Source organism: Tachypleus tridentatus, chromosome 8, assembly GCF_004210375.1.
Source record: "Tachypleus tridentatus isolate NWPU-2018 chromosome 8, ASM421037v1, whole genome shotgun sequence".
Classification (NCBI taxonomy): Eukaryota; Metazoa; Arthropoda; class Merostomata; order Xiphosura; family Limulidae; genus Tachypleus; species Tachypleus tridentatus.
In genome coordinates, this window is record NC_134832.1 from 78201953 (window position 1) to 78225758 (window position 23806).

At 29.9% G+C, this 23806-nt stretch overlaps 1 protein-coding gene across 1 annotated transcript in view; it reads right to left on the reverse strand.

The window, feature by feature from the left end:
- Window positions 1-1384: 1384 nt before the first annotated feature.
- Window positions 1385-23806, reverse strand: part of LOC143222743 (cleavage and polyadenylation specificity factor subunit 2-like) — a 60877-nt gene continuing 38455 nt past the window's right edge. Inside the window, 10 exon segments of the mRNA XM_076449678.1 lie at window positions 1385-1605; window positions 2540-2674; window positions 9015-9070; window positions 9632-9788; window positions 10862-11142; window positions 13332-13417; window positions 14135-14241; window positions 16332-16428; window positions 16870-16973; window positions 20660-20827. Coding sequence (XP_076305793.1) covers window positions 1513-1605; window positions 2540-2674; window positions 9015-9070; window positions 9632-9788; window positions 10862-11142; window positions 13332-13417; window positions 14135-14241; window positions 16332-16428; window positions 16870-16973; window positions 20660-20827 — 1284 coding nt within the window. The 3' untranslated portion in view covers window positions 1385-1512.

The following is a 23806-nucleotide window of genomic DNA, read 5'->3' on the forward strand; positions in this document are numbered from 1 at the left end:
TTTAAATAGGAGGGACTGGAAGATCAATACAAAAAAAATTGAAAATAAATACATGTGTATAATGTTATTAATTGAAGCTATTTAGACTAAAAATTATGTTTTTATGTTACAATTTTCATTACTTCTGTAACAAAAAAAAGTTTAATATTTATTTTTGTGGTGGTTACGAGATCATTCAAATTGGAAGATTCCCAGGGTAAGGAAAATAACAGACAAAATATAAGAATTTCCTGAAAATAAACATTTGGAATGTATTTAGGAGGTTTTAGAGATTTCACATGTAATATTTAAGAATAGATTTTTAATCATGACATGAAAATCACTTCCCACTAGGACTGGTGACAAAACAGACTCAAAATTTTCACAAACAAAAGTTTAGTAAAAATACCTCTTTAAAATATTTGAATATTTTGTACAAAAAACTTGGAACCATTACTAAGGGCCTAACAAATTTTATAAAGATATACATACATCATTAAAAGTTATAGTATAAATACTTAACGTATGCAAATGTCTATAAGAACTCGTGTATTTTATAATGAGTCTGTTGTGAAAGGGTTAATTCCTTTTGTCAAACAGATCTACAGTTACTACATTAAGAAACTTTCTATACGTTCCAAAACCCAGTTTAAAATATCACATACCTACAGTTTTGAGGACATACAAAATTTTGAGACAGATTTTATGCTGCTCTTAAAAGTGAAAGATAAAGAGCATAAACTGTAAAATTTATTTCTATGTAGAAAATATTGGTAATTTTAATACTGTATCCTCTAAAATAATATTTTCAAGCACAAAACAGGCAAAATTGCCTTATGTTGCTATCAACTAATTTTTTAAAAGAATGATTTTAAATAAAAAAGATGGTCTTTCTTAATTCCTTCTTATTAGCAGAGATTGGGGAAAAGATCTTATTTCAATTTCTCAGCTAGTTCTAGATTTAAAGAATTGAACTCCGATACTTCTTTGAAAAAGTGGGTCCATTATAAAATCAGATAAAACTTAAAAACAATGGTGTAATTTCTTAACGAACCTACTATAATAATTAGATCCATGTATTCACAATGTGTTATTCTTTATGGATCACAAAGAGTCACCTCTGGTAGTTTCAATATGTTAATATATTGTACTATTCAATTATTTTTGATATGCTCAGATATATAATATTCAGTTTTCTTCCTAAACTGGAACTCACTTGCTAAATTTTTTGAATAGTATCACTAGATATGAAACACTTAGAAGCTGAAAATAAAATACTGTTTCAGTGTTACCAGTGTGACCGTTATTTAAAAAGCTAATAACCAAGTAACATTTTTCTTTTACAAAACAACAAATAATATGTGCATTTACACACTTACTAAACTAAAATAAGAAAAGTGTAGAATAAATACAATTTCTGTTTTATTGAATGAATGAAAATACTTTTTCACAAAAGGGCTGCCATGATTTTTGAATCCTTAATTAGGTTATGAAGACAGAGCTATGCACAGATGATAAGTCGGGTCCATATGATCAAATAATGGCATACTGTTCATAAAGTAGGTCTCTCACTTTATAATAATCCTCACATAAGCAACCTTCTAAGTTGATCCGTCCTGCTTCGTTCTGTCAAATACAATGAAAGCAGATTAACTGCAACTCTGTTATATGCCATTAACACATACCACCACTACAGTGAATATGTCTAATGTGACTTTACTGAAACATTAAGCCAACCCAAGAAATCTCTTACACGTTTTCTTACACTGCATGAAAGTATTAAGACTAAAACAAAAAGCAATCAGCCTAATTTTAACCCTTATGTATCAAAATTTGCTTTTAAAGGCATGTTTTACCTGTTTGAGTATAAACCCATTCTTTCTAAAACCAGAAACTAATTTGTTTGGTAGATTATATACATGGTGTTAAGTGTTTAATACTTAAAAAGGAAAAGGCTGAAAATAATCATTATTGATACATACAAAAAGATAGAGCTTTTAGAAAAAGTACACACTATAGGTAGACAGCTATACTGTTGTATTTATCCTTACATGAAAATTTTAGAGGTTTTCATTTTACAGAAATGAACCCAACAATTGTTTAAAACGTAGCTCAAACATTTTCCACAACTTTCTGAATTTATTCAATATCCCTCTCTCTTTCCCTTTGCAATAAGACAGATCATTTGAAGTTTAATAGTTTTTGATAATAGAATACAGAATTGCAAACCAATCAGATTGGAATTCCTATGAAAATAAATCAAACTCTGAATTTAAAAACTGATGTTACTAATGTTTAACTTTATTTTTCAAAATACGTCAACTACCTATTCATAAAATCAACAGTAGACAATATCAATACATTCACCTTGATCAACTTTTAAGATGCAAGCCTTTTAGTTCAAGCAGGCAGTTAAGAGAAGATCATCAACCTACCCACTACATATTAACAGAATATGCTCATTTATGTTTAATAATCAGCTATACAAGCCAACATGTTTACAATATAGCTAGATACATAACAATTATTTAACCCACTTTTTGTATTAGTACAAACCTACCTTTCTGATTGCAACCACACTGTTACAATAAAGAACACCTCCAGAAAACTCAGCTTGAATACCATTTCGTAGCAAAACTTGCTTGAAGTCAGAAAGCTTTAGTTCATTAATAAACATTGATGGATGTCCACATACCTAGCAATGCAATGAAATAGTAATATGTTTTTGTAATAGTGGGAAGAAACCTTTAATTATCAAATAACCCAACTATTAAATTTACATGACAACAGATATGAATATCACAACTTACTCATAAAATATGGTGGTAAAATAAAAGTTGATACAGTTCAGTAAAACTGTGCATAAAGTGTTAAACACTAGTGTCATTCAGACTTTGTTACAAAAGTGGCAATAAACTTTTGTTTGTTGGGAATGTGACAACTAAATTTAAATTAGCATTTAAATTTGTATTCTTTATAACAGCATTATAAAATGTGTTTGTCTCAATATTGATTAATACGTAAATAAATGTATCTTTTATAATAATAATAATACTCGTTTTTTTTTTCTTTGTGTGCCCTAAAAAAAAGCACACACACCTTACTATTTAAATGTAAATAAACATCCACTTCATTCTGAAGGATGTAAAGAAAAAAACAAACAAATATATTTTTGTAGCCACATAAAAGCTTACAAAAATTTCTAAACAGATCTAACAGTAAGCCATGCAATAACATTAAGTTTATTTATTTCCAGTACTAAGTACGGTAAAGTTTAGTCCTAACTAAACTACAGAAAAACATGTACACTGTTTCAATGCTAGTTTATGTAGTTTATCAAACATAGGCCATATTCAATAATGCATGAACTGACAAACAGTAGGCTTAAGACAAATAGACTTCAACTAAATTGCTGGATGCCTTCCTAATCAAGATAAATTCTTGCATCCAAAACTTTTATTTTCCATTTCTTCCTGAACAACTGTAATTCCTTTCATAGCACCTATACATATTCACACACACACACATGTATATACACATGCAAGTTCAAAATGTTGCAAAATTCTGGTACTCAAACATATTTTGGCTAATCATTTCACAATCTTAATTTTTTGTAGCAAGTGAAAGATTAAGATCTCGATGGTTTGGGCAACTGCTAGTAACCCATACAGACACAAATGAAAGAAGTATATATCATGTGAAACTTAAATATTTTATTATGTTATTCCTAAATATGGGCTTGATTCCAGGGTTTAATCATGTGACCATTTTACACTAGTATACAGTTTTAATACTATAGCTTTTAATATGGAATGTGTATCTTTGTAATATTTAGTAGCCATTTACTAAACATGAGAAATCATTGTACACAATAAACTGTGTTTTTTAATGAAGTATTTTTTACTAAAGATTTGACCATGAATATTGTAAATGATTTAATTATTTTAATATCTACATTTGTTTCTGTTTAATATATACAGTTAGAAATGCATGCAACTTATATTGCTAAATGTGTATTGTGAAAGTGCTTCCTGTTCTCTAAATTTATAGAAGATTCTCAAGTGTAAGGATCAACAATATACGTTTTAAACTGTTGCCTACTGAACTTTCAGGAATTTCCCCTGAAGGTTATAAATCAATGCACCAACAGACAGTTTTAATATATTGTTCAGTTGCTACAGCCAAGTACACTATAAACCTCGGAAGCTACAATTGTGATAAACGCTTATTAACAAGAAAACTACAGATATATAACCAGAAATGTTTATAGCTTTTGATCTGTTTTGAATTTTGCACAAAGCTACTCAAAGGCTATCTGCACTAGCCATTCCTAATTGAGCAGTGTAAGACTAGAGGGAAAACAGCTAGTCATCACCACCCACCACCAACTATTGGGCTACTCTATTATCAATGAATAGTGGGATTGACCATCATATTATAATGCCCCACAGTTGAAATGGTGAGCATGTTTGGTGTGACAGGGATTCAAACCCACGACCCTCAGATTACAAGTCGAGTGCCTTAACCACCTGGCCATGCTAGGCCTTTATAGGTTTTGAACACTACAAATCATTCAACTTCAGAAAATTAACTTTGAACATTACTATTTCTACAAGAAATAACTACCAAAAATACTTGTGTATGAGCAGTGAGAAACACCTTACCCATTAAGTGCACTCTATCAATATCAACATTGAATTTTTTCATGAACCACTGGTAAAATATTCAGTTCCAGACTAGACAGAAGACTCAGTAGTGTTTGTTTATAAAACTTCTTGTATATAAACCATTATTTGTAACTGTTATTATAAATTGTATTTTTAGTTGTATATTAAAATATATTTGCAATAGAGATAAAATTGTTTGTATCAATCTTGTTCAAAAATATCATAAACTTATTATATATCAACATTAAATTAACTTCTAAATTAAAATTTCTGGCTACCGTTTTTATTCGTTTATAAGACGGTTCGCTTATAAGACGGGTCCCAACTTCACCTGAGAGATTGTCGATATTCTGTTTAGACTCGTTTATAAGACAAAGGAAGGAAAGCAGGTAACGAGAGAAAAGTGAAAAAAATGAAAATTAATAAAAACCTAATGTTGGGTTTCGTATCGATATTTCGATTTCAGATTAGAAGGAGAAAAATAGAAGAGATAGAAAAGTGAAAATAAATGAATAAATCCAAACTCGGTGTTCAAGCGTTTAATGGAATTTCATCAACTATTTTATTTACTGTATGATAAATATTCATATTTAAAACACATAACAAAGAACAATCTAACGCACAAAACTTATCACAACATATTTCAGTATCAAAGTACGTTTATGCTAACTTTTAAACAACATTTCTTCAAAGTATTAAAAGAGTTTACGCAAACTGCACTTTAATAGAACACAGCAAATCAGTATGCAAGTTATGAAATTCAAAAGCCTTCAAATTATTCGTTGTCGCTATCTCCAAACAGTTCATAAAACTGCTCCTCAGACAATCCATCATCATAGAGGTCACATTCCTCCGTGTTCTCCACAATCACAGATCTAATAATAACAAGATAGCTCACTTCCTTATTTTCACTGTCTGAAATATCTGCACAGTTCTGAGTGAACTAAATTTATTTTCTATGTCTGTAGACCTCACCTATAAGACGGGCCCCCCCAATTTGAGCCCGAAATCTCGAGGAAAAATCCCCATCTTATAAGCGAGTAAACACGGTATTTGAAATCATAATACATAACGTACGTAACATAATAAATCAGATCAGACTCCTCACAGATAAATTATCATATGTAACAATACGTACACTTTTTTTTTTTTTTTACAAGCCTCATCTTTCCATAGTATAATTTTAAAACTTTATAATGAAACTACAACTGTTTATCCAATATAATTGTAAAATTGTAACAGTATACATATACATATATACTATATTTAAATTTTATTGTTTTACTGCTCTTTAAACCATGTCTAACCCTTACTGGAGCCATTAAAATTCATAAATCACTACCAGTAATACAGTCTATGCTTTGCTCTTGAATTAAACTTCACACAAGCTCTTTGTGAATGTTTCTCATGAAAAATTTCTATTAAAAATGATCATTTATTTTACCTAATCTAACCTTAAATACTTTAAATATTTGAACATTGGAGAACAAGATTTGATGAATTCGAAAGCATGAGGTGCTGAACTACACAGCCACAATGATTACAGTTCAGTTGTGGGTCTTGATGTGCAACTGTTGCTATGATGATGGAGATGCAGAGGATACTACATTATTACCCAAATATAAATTCATAACTGAAGTATTTTTCGTTGTGGTTGACTAACTTATCATGATGTTGAAATACTATATTAATGCATATAAAGATGTTGTCACGGCAATTGAATTCCTTACATGTTATCATCTCTTTCATGTTAATAAATCAGCCAGTATGCAAAATGTCTTTGTTCTTTCCTTTCCAAATGATGTTGAAACTGAGAGAGAAAACAAAATGATTTCAGAGCTATGAATTTCATTGATACAACCTGAACCAAAAGAATCAGTGGAGTTAAGAATGCTTCTCTTTCCCCACAGACACACATTCATTCAAACATCTCCTTATGTTAAAGTAGGTCGGAGGATATATTTGTCCTTGATGGTACCAAATTGCAGCTAGGAGCAATTGTTTTTAAAATAAAATAAAATGTGAGCTCAACAACAGAACAAGACAAAGCCAACTGAAGAATTTGTCTATAATGAACAAAGAATAACAGACTTTAAAACTAGACTTTTTGAAACTCATTCACAAGTTCAGTTATAATAAAGCTGAAAAAAGACAAATCTAGCTTTATACAGGTATATGTAGATTCTAATAAAGTTATCTTCATGATCATTCATGAGTGAGAGTGAATAAAACATGTTTGCAAATGTGTGATTTATCTATATTGTTTCCAGTGTTACAAGGCTATGTATATCATTAAAATGTTGTGAGAACATTTTAATGATATACAGAGCCTTGTAACACAGACATATGTATTGCAATACATTCAAAATTTAAACCACTTCGCTATCAATATATGTCAGTGAAATTAAGATTATAATATATGATATTATTTGAATGTTTATTAAGCTTTCTAAGTTTTAGTTACTTTGTTTCAAAGGAAACCTTTAAAAATATTTTAACTGCAGTTCTAATGTCACATGGCTATGAAAAACCTCAACTTTATTAGTAGTTTACTCTTTGCCATATAAAATAGCAATATACACGAGTTTGTAAACACAAACTAGTTAATACTAGTCCATTCAATTCTTATGTTTTTCAAATTTACTAGAATGATTTCATGCTTTTTAATTCAGTCTTCCTTGTTGTGGTTAGAAACCTTCATTTTTTCAATTTAACTATAATTTTTGTGCATGTATGTGTGTTTATATATTTAAATGTTTTGTTTTTAATCTTGATAGTTCTACAAAACAATTCTAAAAATAGAAAATTTTGTCGTGGTTAGTTTAGGAATTATGTAAGTTACCATGGTATTGTGGTTATTTCAGCTTGTGCATCTTCTGTATTTAGGATTTGAGCCCCATAGTGTTTACACATCAGGTACACGTTGTATGTACCATTTCAGTTAAAACTGATATTTAAACCTATTTGACATGCAATATCTAAACTCTGTAGCTGCTTTCTCTGGGAAAGAGATAATATTTCAATCCTTGACCCACCTTCCACACTTTGCCTTGAGATCTAAAATGTACATGTAGTTAACTGACAGAAGTACATACAAATGTTAAAATGAGATCAGTTTACACTGTACTATTCCAATAGTTAGTTTGAAAGTTTTCATATTGAAGTAGATGTAATTGCTGCTAGTATTGTTGTTTGTTTGATCAACTATAGCACATATGATGGTTTCTTACCAAAATATACAATAATTAGAGAAATGGTTAAATTGTATTTGCCTCACTTTTATATTGTAATTAATTATGTATTACAGATTTAATGATTTAAGGATTTTTATAAGCTGAATTTGTCACTTAGATTGTGAAAGATTATAAACAAGATAGTATGTGTAAGCAACATCTTGTTCAAGCAACACATCTCTGAGTAGTCTGTCAAAATAACTTTGTAAAGCCCCAAAAGCATCAGATGATGTATCAGTATCAGAAATGAAGAATTTGAAAGGAAATTTTAAAATAAGCTATAAATGAAAAGATAAAGACTTAAAATTTTGAACACACATGTACATACCTTTCATTGCATTTTATATGTTGTTAACAGTCAGTGATATAGTGGAGGAAACGGAAAGTAAAATATAAACAATTATCTTAATTAAAAAAAAACTTGATATTCATTTATGAAGTGTGAAAACTATAAGCTTAAAAACAGTATTTTTATACTTTATATCAAAATCACCTTGCCAGCAAGCTATTCAGAACCCAAGTGCAAACAACTAAGTGAAATTACAAACTTTTATTAATAGTAGTAATAAAAATGTAAAAATTATAATTTTTTTCTGAAGCTACATACGTTTTAGAAACAAGAGAGATGCTACTATTTCTCTAATAGCAAATTGCAATGCCATAGGGGTAACTAACATTTTGATTTTGACAATGAAGTTGACTCAGTTTGCTAGAGATAAATATATCTATTGGGGATGGGGAGCATTTCTTCTTCTACTGCTTGGGGTCCAATCAACCCTTAACACATTACTGTTTGTAGCTTAACAATATTTTCTTTAGAACATAAGGATACTGATATATGTGTTACAAGAAGAATCGTACATAAAAAAATATCCTTAAAACCTGACTGTTTAAAATCAAAACAGTATTATTTTGGATGCACTAAGGGCAGTAACAAAATACTAAAATCAGTGCAATATATATAAATTTCTAATGTGATTTTTTTCCTAAATTTAGAGCTTTAATGAAGTAAAATTACTCTTGTAAACTTCAAAAATTATATTAAAAAATAAATGACAAGATATTATATAGCTTAAGTTCTAGAAGAATAACTGTGTTAACTTTTCAATTAAATCTTTCTCTATTAAAAACATACCAGGGATGTTGGTAAAGGTTGAAGTGTTGGAATAAGGTCTCTGGAGTCTTTCTCTTCTGAAAAAGAAAGAAAAAAATTACACAATTTTTTGTTCACATTTATCAAATAAAATATATTGTTAATATATCCTAAAAGAATGTCTTACTTATGCTGTCCTGATATTGTTAAACACTCAGAAAAACTTATAATTAGTCAATACATAACTATTGAAAACAATATATACTCTTTATCTAACATTCTTTTGATTGTGTTCATTTTATGCTGTAAAATAAATCAAGGATGCACAAACCTTTAAGCCTAGTGATTCATTTATATTTCACAATTAAAGCCAAAACAGCTTATAACTTCAGTTCCTCATCCTAACCAGTTTAAATTCACAACAATGCAACAATACCATTCACATCAGCAGTACCTCCTCACACATGATTGAAATGCAACCTACACTACAAAAATAAGTATTTTCAGTGGAAGCTAGGAGAGTGATATATAAAAACCAAACACGTGTATTTGAATTTCAGGTTTCTATACTGAATTCATATATAATTCTGTGGGCCAAACCAAGTATGGATGTAGTTCATAATTTGGGTATCTATGCATAAAACACCACTGAAGCTCACCTTCTTCTACTTCCTTTTCTTTTTTGAGTTCTTCTTTCTCAAGGCCAATAAGGTATTCATCTTCCAACATCACAATTTCACCATCAACCCAAGCTAGTTCTGCTTCTTTAGCCCTAGCAAAGTTCAGTGAACTAACCAAAGAATCTTTTAATTTAACCTGTAAGGTAAGAATACAAGTACAATTAGTTCACTAAAATAAGCATAGTATAATTTCATCTGATGAGAACTTTCAAAACTATAATGTACTCATATTTATTGCTTTGGTTTACTTACTTCAAAATAAACATGAAATGGCAAAGAAAAATAACCATTTTCTTCCCAAAACCAAAAATGCAACCACTTGTTAATTCATTTGCTTTGTTTCTTTCTTTAAGGTGAAATAAGGGTTATCAGCATAAGTTGCTCCTAATTTTGAGCTGACAGATTAGAAGAAAGACAACTAATCAACTCTTGGGCAACTCTAATCAAATAACAGCTCTAATATGCAAATAACACATTCCTCGCTGTCCTATAGTGTACATTCCTTACATAAAAAATTTAAAATTTTTCTTATGTTCAAATTGTGGTATGTACAAAATCTGTTTGAGATCAGAGATTATATGCAAGATTTCAGCCTCAGATGTTACTTTTTGTAGTTGAATAGTCAAAGAACTTATCTATTTCATTCTATTTATATCTTGTATGGAAGATATCTTTGTTACTTCCATATTTTTGTCTCTATTTTCTGATTTATCAAACACAGACATTAATTTGTGATTGCACTTTTGAGAAAATCACAATTCTCATCTTTGAGGAGAGCACTCACTTTTGTTCAGAGAGCCAAGACAAGTTGGTTTAATTTGTTTTATGTGTTTATTTGTCATCCACCCCTACCACTGATTGTGTAAGTTCCCTTACTTTTTATATGCAATTAATTGTACCTCTTAATACTACTTCACAAGGCAACAGCTGTTTTTTCCCCTGTTAAATAAAATATTTACATTATTCCATCTTCAAAACCCTGTCATATCTTTTTCAACTGGCTTGCAACAAATCACTGCACTTTCTTTTTCCACGTATTAAACCAACAAACCTCGTTTTGCAGGATCACCACACTCCCAAATATGATAACACTACATGAACCACAGATCCTAGATGCACAAAACAACAAATACCTGACAATCACTGAAATCTACAACCTATAAAACATACTACGAGTATTTCATATACCTATAATAAAAGTGTCCTCACCTGATATATATGACTTTCTGTTGTGGCATCTACCCATTCATATAGTTTAGGAATAAATACTTTGCCTTGCACTAAACCACTATTTTGACAGTAACTGGCAAGGCTGTCTATAGCTGTAGGACTTCCTCGTACAAGAATTAAACGACGAGGTTTACACATGGATATAATCTTCTTAATGGACTCTGCATCTGACCTTCCTTCAAAGTCAATAAACTGCACAGAAGCATTAATATCTAAAGTCTGACTGACAGCAACACATTTTGTAGGTACTTCGGTAATGTCTAGACATAAGAAATACAGAAACAACCTCCAAGGTTACAGCTGCTAATCAGAGAAAAAAAGAGTAAAGGGAGTTTATGCCACAAATACACTGATTTCTTACATAAAATTGAAAAAAATAATAATAATAAAAGAGAGAGAATATTTACACTAAACACTTAAACAGAAATATACACATTTTACCCAAAGAAAAAGTAACTGAGAAAAAAGTCTGTAAATGAGGAATACAGATAACAATAACAAAATAGAGAAGCTGTAAATCTTCAAAACATTCAAAGATGAAGGGGTATAATGTGACCCTATCAATTCAAACTTATTTTTTTGAAGTGAAAAGTCCACATTTTTCAAAACCAGAGTTACAGAAAATATTTAATAGCAATAATAGACAACATATATACCCTAAATTCACATACACAAAGTTTGTATCTCAGCAGTATTTTCATTATCAAATCTATTTTGATTAAGAAGCTGGCACACAGGATTACATACAAAAGTTGTAATGGTTTTCAAACAAGACCCAAAACTCCAACACTTTCAAACAGTACACTGTTCTTCTTCAGGAGAATAAAGGGTTATATTTAATGAGTTCAATGAAATATACAGGAGTTGTTGAAGCCAGAGTTGTTGGCTTCAGATTTTTGTCAAAAATGTGTTCACAGTACATAAAAGACTAATGTACGACAGTAGTTATAAAAATAAAAAATAATGGCAAAAGGTATAGGGAAATGGAGAAAAAATTAATGTGATGCAGAAAATACAAAATATCAATAGAAAGAAATTAAATCATGGACTATACTAATAATGTAAAATAAGTTTAATAATGAATCTTGTTTTGGAAATATTTCCGGAGACATGTGAAGGTCAACAATCATGCAATCAATGCCATTCAGTGTTAAAGTACTTAACTGTGGTCTCTAGTAAGCTTCTTTAATGTTCTGGTTTTTGTTAGATGTAAAATGTGTCTGTGTACCCATTATCAAACCTATAACATCATGGACAAATTTCAATGGATAATTGTGTGTGCATGTGTATGTATTTATTTATTTAAAGTGATAAATATGGACAACAGAAACCTTAAAATACTGAGTTTATGCTTTAGGCACACAAAACTAAAAAACTGGAAAACCCCAAAAACGGATGGTTTTAATTCTTTTGCTGTTACAGATTCAGATATCATCCTTTAAAGTACTGACATGGAAATTTGGAATTTTATACTACCACAGAAAAAAAAAGAACATTCTCTTTTAAACTTTTAAAATTTATCATTTCCAAATAAGCAAAGAAGTATCAAAACATGTGTCTTCTTGTTTTTTTACTGTGTGTCTAACAGACCTCGCAGTGGGAAAACTATTCATCTATAAACTTTACAGTGAGGGAGTTAATTAAGTATTCAGAGACATTTGCACAAAACTATTTGCATCTAGAAAAACTTGTTCCAAGATGCAACTCACAAAGGCTACACATGAAGAACCAGAGACATGAAGCATGCTTGAGTTTGTTTTACTTTGCTTTATATATTTGAAGACTGTTTTTTTCCATCTAGTTCCATACAAGCTTTATTTTTAACATATTAGTGAATTCTATAATTTGATCAGTGTTCTTTTTCCAAAACCTTTACTATTTTGTTAAATTTTAAAACAGTAACCTCTTGTACTATAAATTGGAAACAAAAATTGTCTGACGATAAACTATTGCAATGTTGTAAAATAACTTTCTTTGAAGGTATCATAAGCCACTTTTCTATGACTTTGCCAATAAACTGATTTACCCTTCTAATTTAAACTTTTATTTTTTAATTTACAATTATCCCAAAACGTTTACTACTGCCTGCTTCACATATACAAAAAATGAAATGCAGAACATTTCATTCCTGTTAAAACTTTTATGGTACAAAAAAGAACCTTGGTATGAAGGTAATGAATGCATGACATTTCATCCAGACAATTTAAGAAACATTGAGCCTTATGACTGAATCATATCTTTTGGTAATATTTATGTTGACAGAAATTAAGTTTCAGAAAATAAGAATTAAATTATGCATCATACATAATTTATTCACAATCTGGCTGCCCACTTCTAATCATTTTCTATATGAAAGAAATGTTTTCTATTAGCATAATAATTTTCTCCAGAATTTTAATCGCTTATCAACATGAGTTTTAGTTCAATGAATTTCCATATATCCACACACCTTGTAAAGTTTCATCATTTTCTTCTCTGTTTTCTTTATTTTCATCTTCAGTAGGATTGATATCCAAAATCATGAAATCTTCAGGTCTGAAAGACAAAGAAATTGACACTAAAAATTTCTATTCTACAACACAGAACTTAATAACACAAGGTAAGAGCTGGCCAGGAGCTCCTAACTTTTCTGGAAGTAGGGCCAAATATTATTCATAATAGTTAACCCTATACATGTTTCAGGTAAACTGGATTTCCAGAGTGAAAAAAAAAATGAGCCTTTTTATCACACATAGTGGTACTATAACAGGCATGAAATGGTTCAAAATTATAGTAATACATTTTTTTTTTACATTTCATAAATAATCCTATATTTATAAGCATCATATTTTAAAACAACAGATAATAAAAATGTGTTCAAATTTCATATGATTAAAAAGTACTAAAATACAAAATTATCCAAATAGCTCTAAACCTGCTTAAAAGAAAAATGTCCATTATCTTTTTCTTTTGCAGCTGGGCAAGTTTTCAAATTACTATTCTAGAAGCTACTTATGTCAGGTTATAAAATGTATCAGAGAGGAGGACACTACCATGTGATTCTCCAAGTACAATATAAAAGAGGTGTATAATGACAAACCATACAGAAAACCATGGCAAAAACTAAAGCTAAAAACTAGGATAATCACAGTTTTACTGCAATGGCTAGTAACCCTAAACATGCCAGGGATATGGCAGGTATGCATGAACTCATATTCACCATTTTAGACATTTCAGTCACTCGATCAATATAAAATAAAGTTTCAAACATACCTAATTATTTCACCATAATCATCCCACTTAATCTTTTCTTCTCTCACTGGAAACATTGGGTAGGACTTCTTAGCTTGTTTGAAAAAACCACCACCTCTTGACTTGCCCTGAAAAGTAGATACAACACATGCTATATACACATTAACTCACAATTTCACAAGTTCAAAACTTTAGTCCATATAACTTCATCTATGTTTAATAACTGTTGAATTACATGAAGCCATTACAATCAGATAGCCTTCAGGTTCTGCTAAAGTCAGAAATCTTAATCAGTTCTTACCATAAAGCAGTGGTGAACTTCATCAGCTTATCTCTAAACTTACACACACTTAATCCTTGTAATACTCTAACATAACATTAATACAATGTTAATTTTTTATGCCTTTCTACCACTAACTCAAATTTAATTTTTACCCTTTAACCCCCATATTAGATTTTATTAGGGGTATATAGTAGTAGAATTATTTAAACTTGATGCCAATCATCATAAACCTTGCAAAATATGAAACAATGTTGCAAGTCTGTAGTTTTTGTACACATTATTTTCTACCTTAAATAGTTTGAAATCAGTAAATTTCTAAAATTGATAGTATCAAAAATCTTAAAATACAGCCCAATATATTTTATGGTTTACAACTACCAAGATTTTAGATCCAATAAAATACTGTCTAACAGCTGAAATTATTTACTTCCTTCAAATTTATTTACTTTTTTTAATTATAGGGACTGTAAATATCTAAACTTTTATTTATTACTTAAGAAGCCTTTCATAATCATACACCTCCAAATAACCTAACTATGTTAGGCTTTTGGTTTTTACACAATATTTATTGCTACACATTTTAATTGTTCCCCTTCTCACTTGTTAATTTTGTTAAAGTAATTATTTTGGTTCCTCTCACTGGCTTTTTAAATACAAACTGGAAAATTAATGGTAGTTTATGAACTTCAACCTGACAGGAACTTACAGATTAAATAGTAGAGGTTTTTTTGAAACTCATTTCACATAATTACTCAAAGGATTACATAGGTGCTTTTCATAAATGAGATAATTAACATCTATATTTATTTTAATATTGTGCAATATTTTATTATGATTTTTTTTAAGAAAGTGTATTAGTGCAAGATGAAATTGGACCTGCAATTGTATTATTGCTAATAAGCATTTATAAAAACTCACTTTCAGGACAGTAGTTACGGGCATATTGCAATGTACAATTATGTTACATAATGGTTTTATTGTAAATTGACAAGATCTATTCGCATATGATCTCAAGTTCTAATTCTAACAATAGCTTTTATATATACTTGAACGTTTCATAATTTCAAATTTTATTTTCTCACAAAACATGTTCAGAACCTGTTGTAGTTTCATTTTTGTTATAGCAAAACCACATTGGACTATCTGCTGTGTTCATCAAAGGTAATAAAACCCTGATTTTAGCATTATAAATCCAAAGATTTATTCCTTTCTCACTACAAGACCATTCCCTGCAAATGTGAATTCCAATGCAATGGAGAAATAAAAGGAACAACACAGTTAAGAATTCAGGAACACAGTAAAATTGCACAATTCAATAATATTGATCTATATGCACTAACCATCACACCAAAGACAGTCATAAATAAATAGGAATATGAACCACATACAATAAAAATCAAATATACCTCCTACATGAAGGTCATTCAAAAGTTCTTTCACTAAAGCTTGCACACTGGAATGACACTATCTTACTTAGAAATTTCCACAAGCCATATTACAATTATATTCTCACAATATAATGTATAAGAGCTTGTAAAGTTTAGACTTCTAACTGTGAGTTTATCACATAACAACAAAACCTGTTAATCTCTGTTTGTTACCAAAAATATTTTATTTACTGAATACTTAATATATTTTTTACACTGGGTCATGATTTGTTAGTGTTTTTATTGAATGGTAAACACATTAAAACTGTCGGTCACATTTCTAGCTTTTAAAATAAACATGTACAAGTTCCAAAAAGTATGCCAAAAGAAAAGTACAATAATCACATATTCATTCATGATAACCAGACTGTTTGTTAAAGTTTTACACAGTAATTAACAGCACAGAGCACTAAGCATTCAAATTGCAGTGTAACTTGTAAAGCAAATTGGTATGTCTACATAAACATTAAATACACAAAGCATTTATCATATTAAATATGGAACATACTTCTGTTTTCATCATCAGATCATGCTTAGCTTTCCCTACAATATCTACTTCCATTTCAATATCACTATCTTCACTAGAGTCTGAGTCTTCCATGTCACTGAAAAAGAATAAGAAAATAAATGTTTCTAAATCTTACATTCTACCTCAAATTAGGTAAGATAATCAAAAACAATAAAAATTCCTCATAAGGTATACTCCAGAGCAATTTGTGCATTGTTATTTGATACAATAATGTGAGCTGCATATTCAACCATGTGATTTACAACTTACTAGAATGAATATTATGGATCCAGTTCAAAGGGAAAGAGGGAGAGAGAAAAAAGGATTAAAATGTATAAACAGATGTATAACAATGAGTTTAAAGCGATTGAGGACAAACAAATGTAACTGAATGTTAGAATATGAAGCTGTACCAGAAAAAAAAGTAATTTAGGTTTATATATATATATTTTTTTTTTACAGTTGCAAGGTCATGTAATATATGTAATATGTACACACATATTTTTCTACATTTCCTTGCTACAAGTACAAAGCTTACCCTCCTTTTTCTGCTTTTAGTTTTGCAGCTTCCAGTTCCTTTTCTTTCTCTTTCCTCATGTATTCCTCAAGCTCAGCTCCCTCCAATCTCACTCTACGTTTTACCTTATAAAAAATTAATTCCAAATGTTTTTGTGGTTAAAAATGCACTTGTAATTAAAACATAAATAGATAGTAAAATGTCTAAGAGCTAACATTTTATTAGCTTTTTGATTTCTAATAAACAGTATGTATGAAATATACATTTTACTCCATCAAAGTCTTAAAAATGTTTTTTTCAATGTGCAAGCTAAAAACAACAGTCTGAAAACAAGTTATAATAAATGTTTTGTAGGAAGAGAATTTTTATAGATTTTGTTTACAGAGAAACATCATTATTCCATATTAAAAAAGTGGTTTTGAAACTAATCTGATTGAACTTAGAACTATATTTTTGTCCAGTGGTAGAATTTGAAATATGAAACATTAAAAGTTTGGAACATCTTGGTGTAGATTTTATATACACACACAGACCACAAGGCATATAAAACTCGCTTGAATAATATCCTTGTCATCAATTTAGCTGGGCAAATAAGACTGATATGGAACAAAACTGCAGTACTCAGCAATTCAAAACAATTCAGTTGTTATCCAATATGAGCAAATATATTTCATATTTCAAACTATACCACTAAAACATAACTAAACACAAGTACTATATCTAGCTGCAAAGCTTGTCTCAAAATCTTTTGTTGTTGCTGTTCTTACAAAAGAACATAGGAATGCAGATAAGTTGATTGATATGCATGGTATCAGTTTACTGAACCAAGCTCACTTAAAAAAAATGTTTACCACAATTCCAAATTTACTACAATATCTCAACAAAATTTGGTGAAACTTTTGGTAAATATTATAAACAATAACATACAAAAAAACATCAGAATGTTTAATAAAGTATTTTACAAAAGATTTGCCTGTAAATGTACTGAGTCAGTTTGACTCAGACTGATCAGTCTCACTCAAAGTGAAAGGTGATTTCCATGTTAAAAATACTATCACTGTATCTTTTACTAGACTGATTGCAGGTTGTAACATGCAATTAAAATGATTTACACTAAGGCATCTAGGCCTCTTTAACTATTTCACCACTGCCTTTATTTTATTGTTTTATTCCTCTTTGAACCATGTCTAACTACCATGAAAAACAATAAATCCTTGGGAGTGCAGAATATTAAAGGTAAACAAAGTTTCAGGTTAGATCACTTTACATCTTAGTATATAGGTTCTTCAAGCAGTACCAAGAAATAATTTTTCAATTTTTCTTAAGTTTTCTTGTTGAACCAAATAAATTATTAATTTTATATTTGTCAGTTACTTTTATTAAGAAATAAATCAAGAAATAAATGATAAACATAAAAACATGTTACTGTTGCTTAAAATGTTTTACACATTCTTAATGTACTTTAGTTAGACTAATTTTGTTTTACACTATGTTAACTGTACAAAATATAATTAACATAACTTCCAAATATTCATTTAAAAACAAACAATAATTCAGTAATAATTATAATAAACAGTCAAACAAAATTCCCTCAAACTAATATAATTTATCCAGCTTTTTAACTAATTTATATACAGAGCTTCTGCTTTCATTGTAGCAAATTCATTGAGATCTCAGAAAATAAAGATAATATCATGGAGGTTATTATAAGTTCTGGACCTTCAATGTCTATTTACAGTGTTTCTAACTGGTACCCACCCTCACCCACATATATAATCAATTTAATTATTTTAAACAATTTCAGTTCTGCTGCACAGTTAATTTAATTTTTGTCAGAAATTCTTAATAATGGTGTTACTAATTGAATTTATGTTACACATGAACAGGATGTCATAGCTAAACATATTCATTTCACCAGTGAATTAAAGAACAATTAAAGAAAATAAAATTATAGTCACTCTTTCATTCATTTCTTCAAAATATTTCATATAAAATTTATAATAAAATTTGAAAAGTTGTAAATTCTTATTATGGTTTATTTCAGTTCACTCTGAATGAAGTGTAATTAGTGTTTGTGATTTACCTGATTTTCTTTTCTGAACAAAAACCATAACTCAACTATCTAGGAGAAAAATCGTAACACTTTTGAATAAAATAATAGTAATTTTATAATTTAACATCAGTATAAATGTTATTGATTTCAGCTAATCACTGTTTCTTAACCTCATGTTTCATGGTGTGCATAACTGCTTATATCTTAGCTCTGAGAAATCATAGACTAACTATATAAAAATTAAAAGTTCTTTTTTGAATGTATAATCCAATATGATTCTCAGTTCATTGTAAAAATGTGAACAAAGTAATAACTATATATTTGATCATGTTATCTGAATAAAGAACTGCTTGAATGGGCTGAAGAAAATCACCAAGACTAAAACATAAGAATATGTTAACAGATTTAAAATGTATTACACCAAGACAAAATGTATGTTGGTTGGTTGGTTGATTTAGTATTTTATGGCATAAATCAGCTAAACTACCTGTGCTAAACATATGGTAAAAAGTTAAAAGTAAATTTAGTAAAATTCATAAAAGGAAATTAAGGTAAAACATAACAAAGTTAAAAAAACAACATAAATAGCATAAAACCAATGTTCACATCTAGTCTACAGCATTAAGAGAAACACTATGGTAATTCAAGTTGTAAAGGACTTTCTGTAGCGTAATTGTAATTATCATAACTCACCAGGAAAACTAACAGGTAAGTACAAAAACCATCATCAGTCACCTGAAGTTGGCTTTTCCAGTTCTGGTTCCATGTTATTTGACATTATGGCCATTTTCAAAAAAGGAAAGTAATAAGATTTAAAAAGATGTGAAGCAAAATTATAATAATAACTCGCCATGATGACTAACAGGTAGTTCAAAGAGCAGCATTAGTCACCTGAAGTTGACTTTTCCAGTACTGGTTTCGAGTAATTTAATGTTACGGCCAGTTTCTAATTTCAAATCGAACTAGAGAGACTGTGATTCTTAAAAGGGAACCACATAAAAAGGGTGTAATGTATAAATTAAAAAACTTAAATGGTATTAAAAAGATTAATGGCCTTTAAAAAACTAAAAACATTACCAAAGTGTACAGTATAGCCATCACCAATAACACTGTAACATTATGGACAAACCTTGGGACAAAACATGTTTAAAATGGTGCCATCGTTGAGAGTTGTAACAATGACAAGAAAGTAGAATGTGGCTTATTATGATCTAAGTGTTACACAAACTACACACTGGTGCATCAGTTCCAGATATAAGAAAACTGTGACCAATGCGTAGTCTAGTAAGAACAACTTTCTCTTTTTACTTTTCTCAGATAACTTTTAAAGATAGGTCACATTTGGGGACTTGTAAGAAGCCATGGTGGGATGGGCTGACCAGCAGATACAGCAGTGTTATCCAAGGACAGACACAATTCATCCAACTACACCTGGATATGAAGGCCAAAAAGAGCAATGGCAGACCATCTGTTCCAAAAAAAGTGTGGTCAACCAAGGAGGGAAAACACAACCCCAGGTGGGACAAAATATAAGAATATGTAACAAAGTTCAAAACTTATTACACACATGATATGAAACCTTCCAATTGACAACTTTAATAAACAAGCTTCCTGATAATTAAATTCTTTACTACACTTTTTAAAGTAGTTTATTTTGTACACAATAATTATTCTTGATGTGACAGTTAAAGTAGTTTTATGGCAAAACAAGTATTCACTAAATAAATTGCTATCAGTTACAATAAAATGTTTTAATACCAATATTGTGACAGTACACTGGTTTGGATTTTGGATCAGTTGACGCGCCAGTGTACCTGGTGAAGTTCGGTTGGTCAGGATGATACTATTGCGAGGGTTACTACACCACTGAATGAAAAGTTCTCTGGAAAACCCACACTCCAAGTCTGGACTACTCGCTAATACTACCTGTTTTAATTACAAAACAAGTGGAAAACATGTTTTAATCTCACATGTATAACATTATAAACAGCTAAATACAATGTGCACTTTCTGAAAAACTTAGATGATAAAGTAAATAAATTAGAGTTTTAGAGAAAAATGATCTTAAAAAATTATGGTTGTCATTTATTTATTCAATAATGTTTCAAACAAACTCTTTTTCAAGCCCAAAACAAACCTGCTATTTAATGGCAATTACAGGAATGTTTTGAAAAGAAATAATTACACAAGAACAATGTAACAAACACAAAACTACTAAAATTAAACAACATAATAAAACTGTGGATTAAAAACCAATATTAAAAATTATTAGAAATATATGACATCTTTGCATAGTAGATAGAGAAATAAGTTAAACATTTTAAAATAATAAAAGAAGGTCATTTTAAAAAATTATAAAAAGCTGATCTGATCATAGGACTTGCACAACTCAATTTAAAAATTATTTACTTTTGGTTGTGGTTCATTCATTAATGTTGGAGAGGGCATGATGTAAGTCTTACACTTTAAATAAAGTGCTCAAGACGATGATCAGTTTTGTTAAGTTCCAAGCTACACAGATTTGGTCAGTTTTAAAAATAATACAATTAACTAAACATTTAGAAGCACAGATGAAATGGTCATTCACAGAATATGTTGACTCAGGGCTTCTAACAGTTGTTTTATGATCAATGCAAGGACAAATGTTGTATCTTCTCCTCTAACAACTGTATGCACCAACACAAGTAAGCAGACGATAGTTGTAAGTTGTTCTGAAGTCGACTGCAGGCAAGTAACTTTTTAATTTGTCTGTTTTATAAGAAATTACAAGTATTATTAGGTGCTGTCCTGTGTTATGATGTAGAAGTTGCCAAACAATATATTATTTGTGTGTCGAATGCATGAAACAAGTATAACAGAAGTGTGTTGATGACCAGTAAGAGTAGGTGTGTATTAATTGAAGAGAGGTTGGACACGTGTAGTTTGGAAGTTTTGAATTGTCTGCAGTGTTGATGTAATAATTACTGATATGATTTAAGCTAAGCAATTTCTAGAAAGCTAAATTTGGATATTTATTGTTTATATGTAGATTATGTTTAGTGTGATAAAGACAAATAGGGTAGCCAAGTTTATGAAAAAGTAGAACATATTAATAAATTTGCTATTAAAATCTTGGTTTTTACTGTTAAGCATATGAAACCTGATGAGATGAAATTTGGAAATGTTTCTCATGATGTACTGAGGATGATTGGAGTGCAAATAGCTATGCATTTTCTTTGCTTGTAATTGACAGGTGTCTCGAGATTGCCATAATCAATCATAGAAAAATTTATACAAGAATGAAATGGGTTGGTAAGAAATAGAAGACATTTATTGTAATAATGAATAAAATGACTGAATGAACTGAACAAAAAAGATCTAGTTCATCATTAGTGAAAACATCAATATATCTACAATATAAGGCAAGAAGAGTACTTGTGCAGTTACAAAATAAGCAGTCTTCAATGTAACCAACAAAGATTTTAGCACAGGTGGAACCCATGGCTACACTCTTCATCTGTTTAAAGAATTTGGTGTCAGAAGAAAAGGCACGTAAGAATAAAACTAGTTCAGCCAATCTAATCAGGGTTTCAGTTGAGGGGTTTAAGAGTATCCCTCCTATCAAAATAATAATTCAGAGCTTTAAGTCTATTTTCATGTGGAATAGAAGTATACAATGGCATTACATCAAATGTGAATAAAATCATGAGATCTCATTTTGACTTAAAATTTTCAATTTTTTGTAAGGTGTTATAGGTGCCTTGAATGTAAGGAGTTGATGAGCTAAGGGTGTTAGAATGGAATCAAGGTGACTACAGATAAGTTCAGTAGAACAGCTGCATGTTGAGACTAGGAATCTGCCAAAAAAGCTTATGTACATCAGGTAAAAGATAGAATACAGGAAACCTAGGTTATTTAGCAATTCTTAGCTTCTAATGAAAGTTTGGTATTGCTTATTATTAGTTCTACAGTAGAACTGACACTCTGATGATCTTCATCAAGAGGTTCATCATCACAGATAGCATAGGTTGATTGGTTTGATGTTTTATAGTGCAAAGCAACTAGGCTATCTGCACCAAACATCTGGTGAAAAGTTAAAATTAAAGTAATATTACTAAAATTCATAAAAGATAAAACAAGTCAAAGTTTAATTTTTGAATTAAAAACATGAATAGCATTAAATCTGATTTTTACATCTAGTCTAGACTTTCTGTAGCATAACTAATTATCATAACTCACCAGGAAGACTAATAGGTAAGTTCAATAACCACCATTAGTCACCTGAAGTTGGCCTTTCCAGCCCTGGTTTTGAGTGATTTGATGTTATGGCCAATTACAGAAAGTAAAGTAATAAAAGTTTTAAAAGACTTGTAACAAAACTTTAATTATTATAACTCACAAGGATGACTAACGGGCAGTTCAAACAGCAGTGTTAATCACCTGAAGTTGGCCTTTCCAGTCCTGGCTTTGAGTTATTTGACATTACAGCCATTTTTTTAATTTCAAATCAAACTAGATGTACTTTGATTCTTAAAAGGGAATCATGTTAAAAAAGGTCTAATGTATAAATTAAAAAAACTTAAACAGCATTAAAAAGATTAATGGCCTTTAAAAAACTAAAAACAATTCTAAGGTGGACTGTGTCAATCACCAATAACACTGTCTAATGGTACGGATAAACCTTGGGACAGAACATGTTTAAAATGGTGCCGTTGTTTAGAGTCTTAATGATGGCAAAACAGTAAAATTTGGCTCATTGTGACCTGAATGTTACACAGACTACATACTAGTACATCAGTTCCAGATAAAACAAAACGATGAGTTACAAGACTGTGACCAATGCGTCGTCTAGTTAGAACAACTTCCTCTTTCTGCTCCTTACAGAAGAAACATGGCCAAAGTTCAATAGAGGGTTTTATTTGGAAA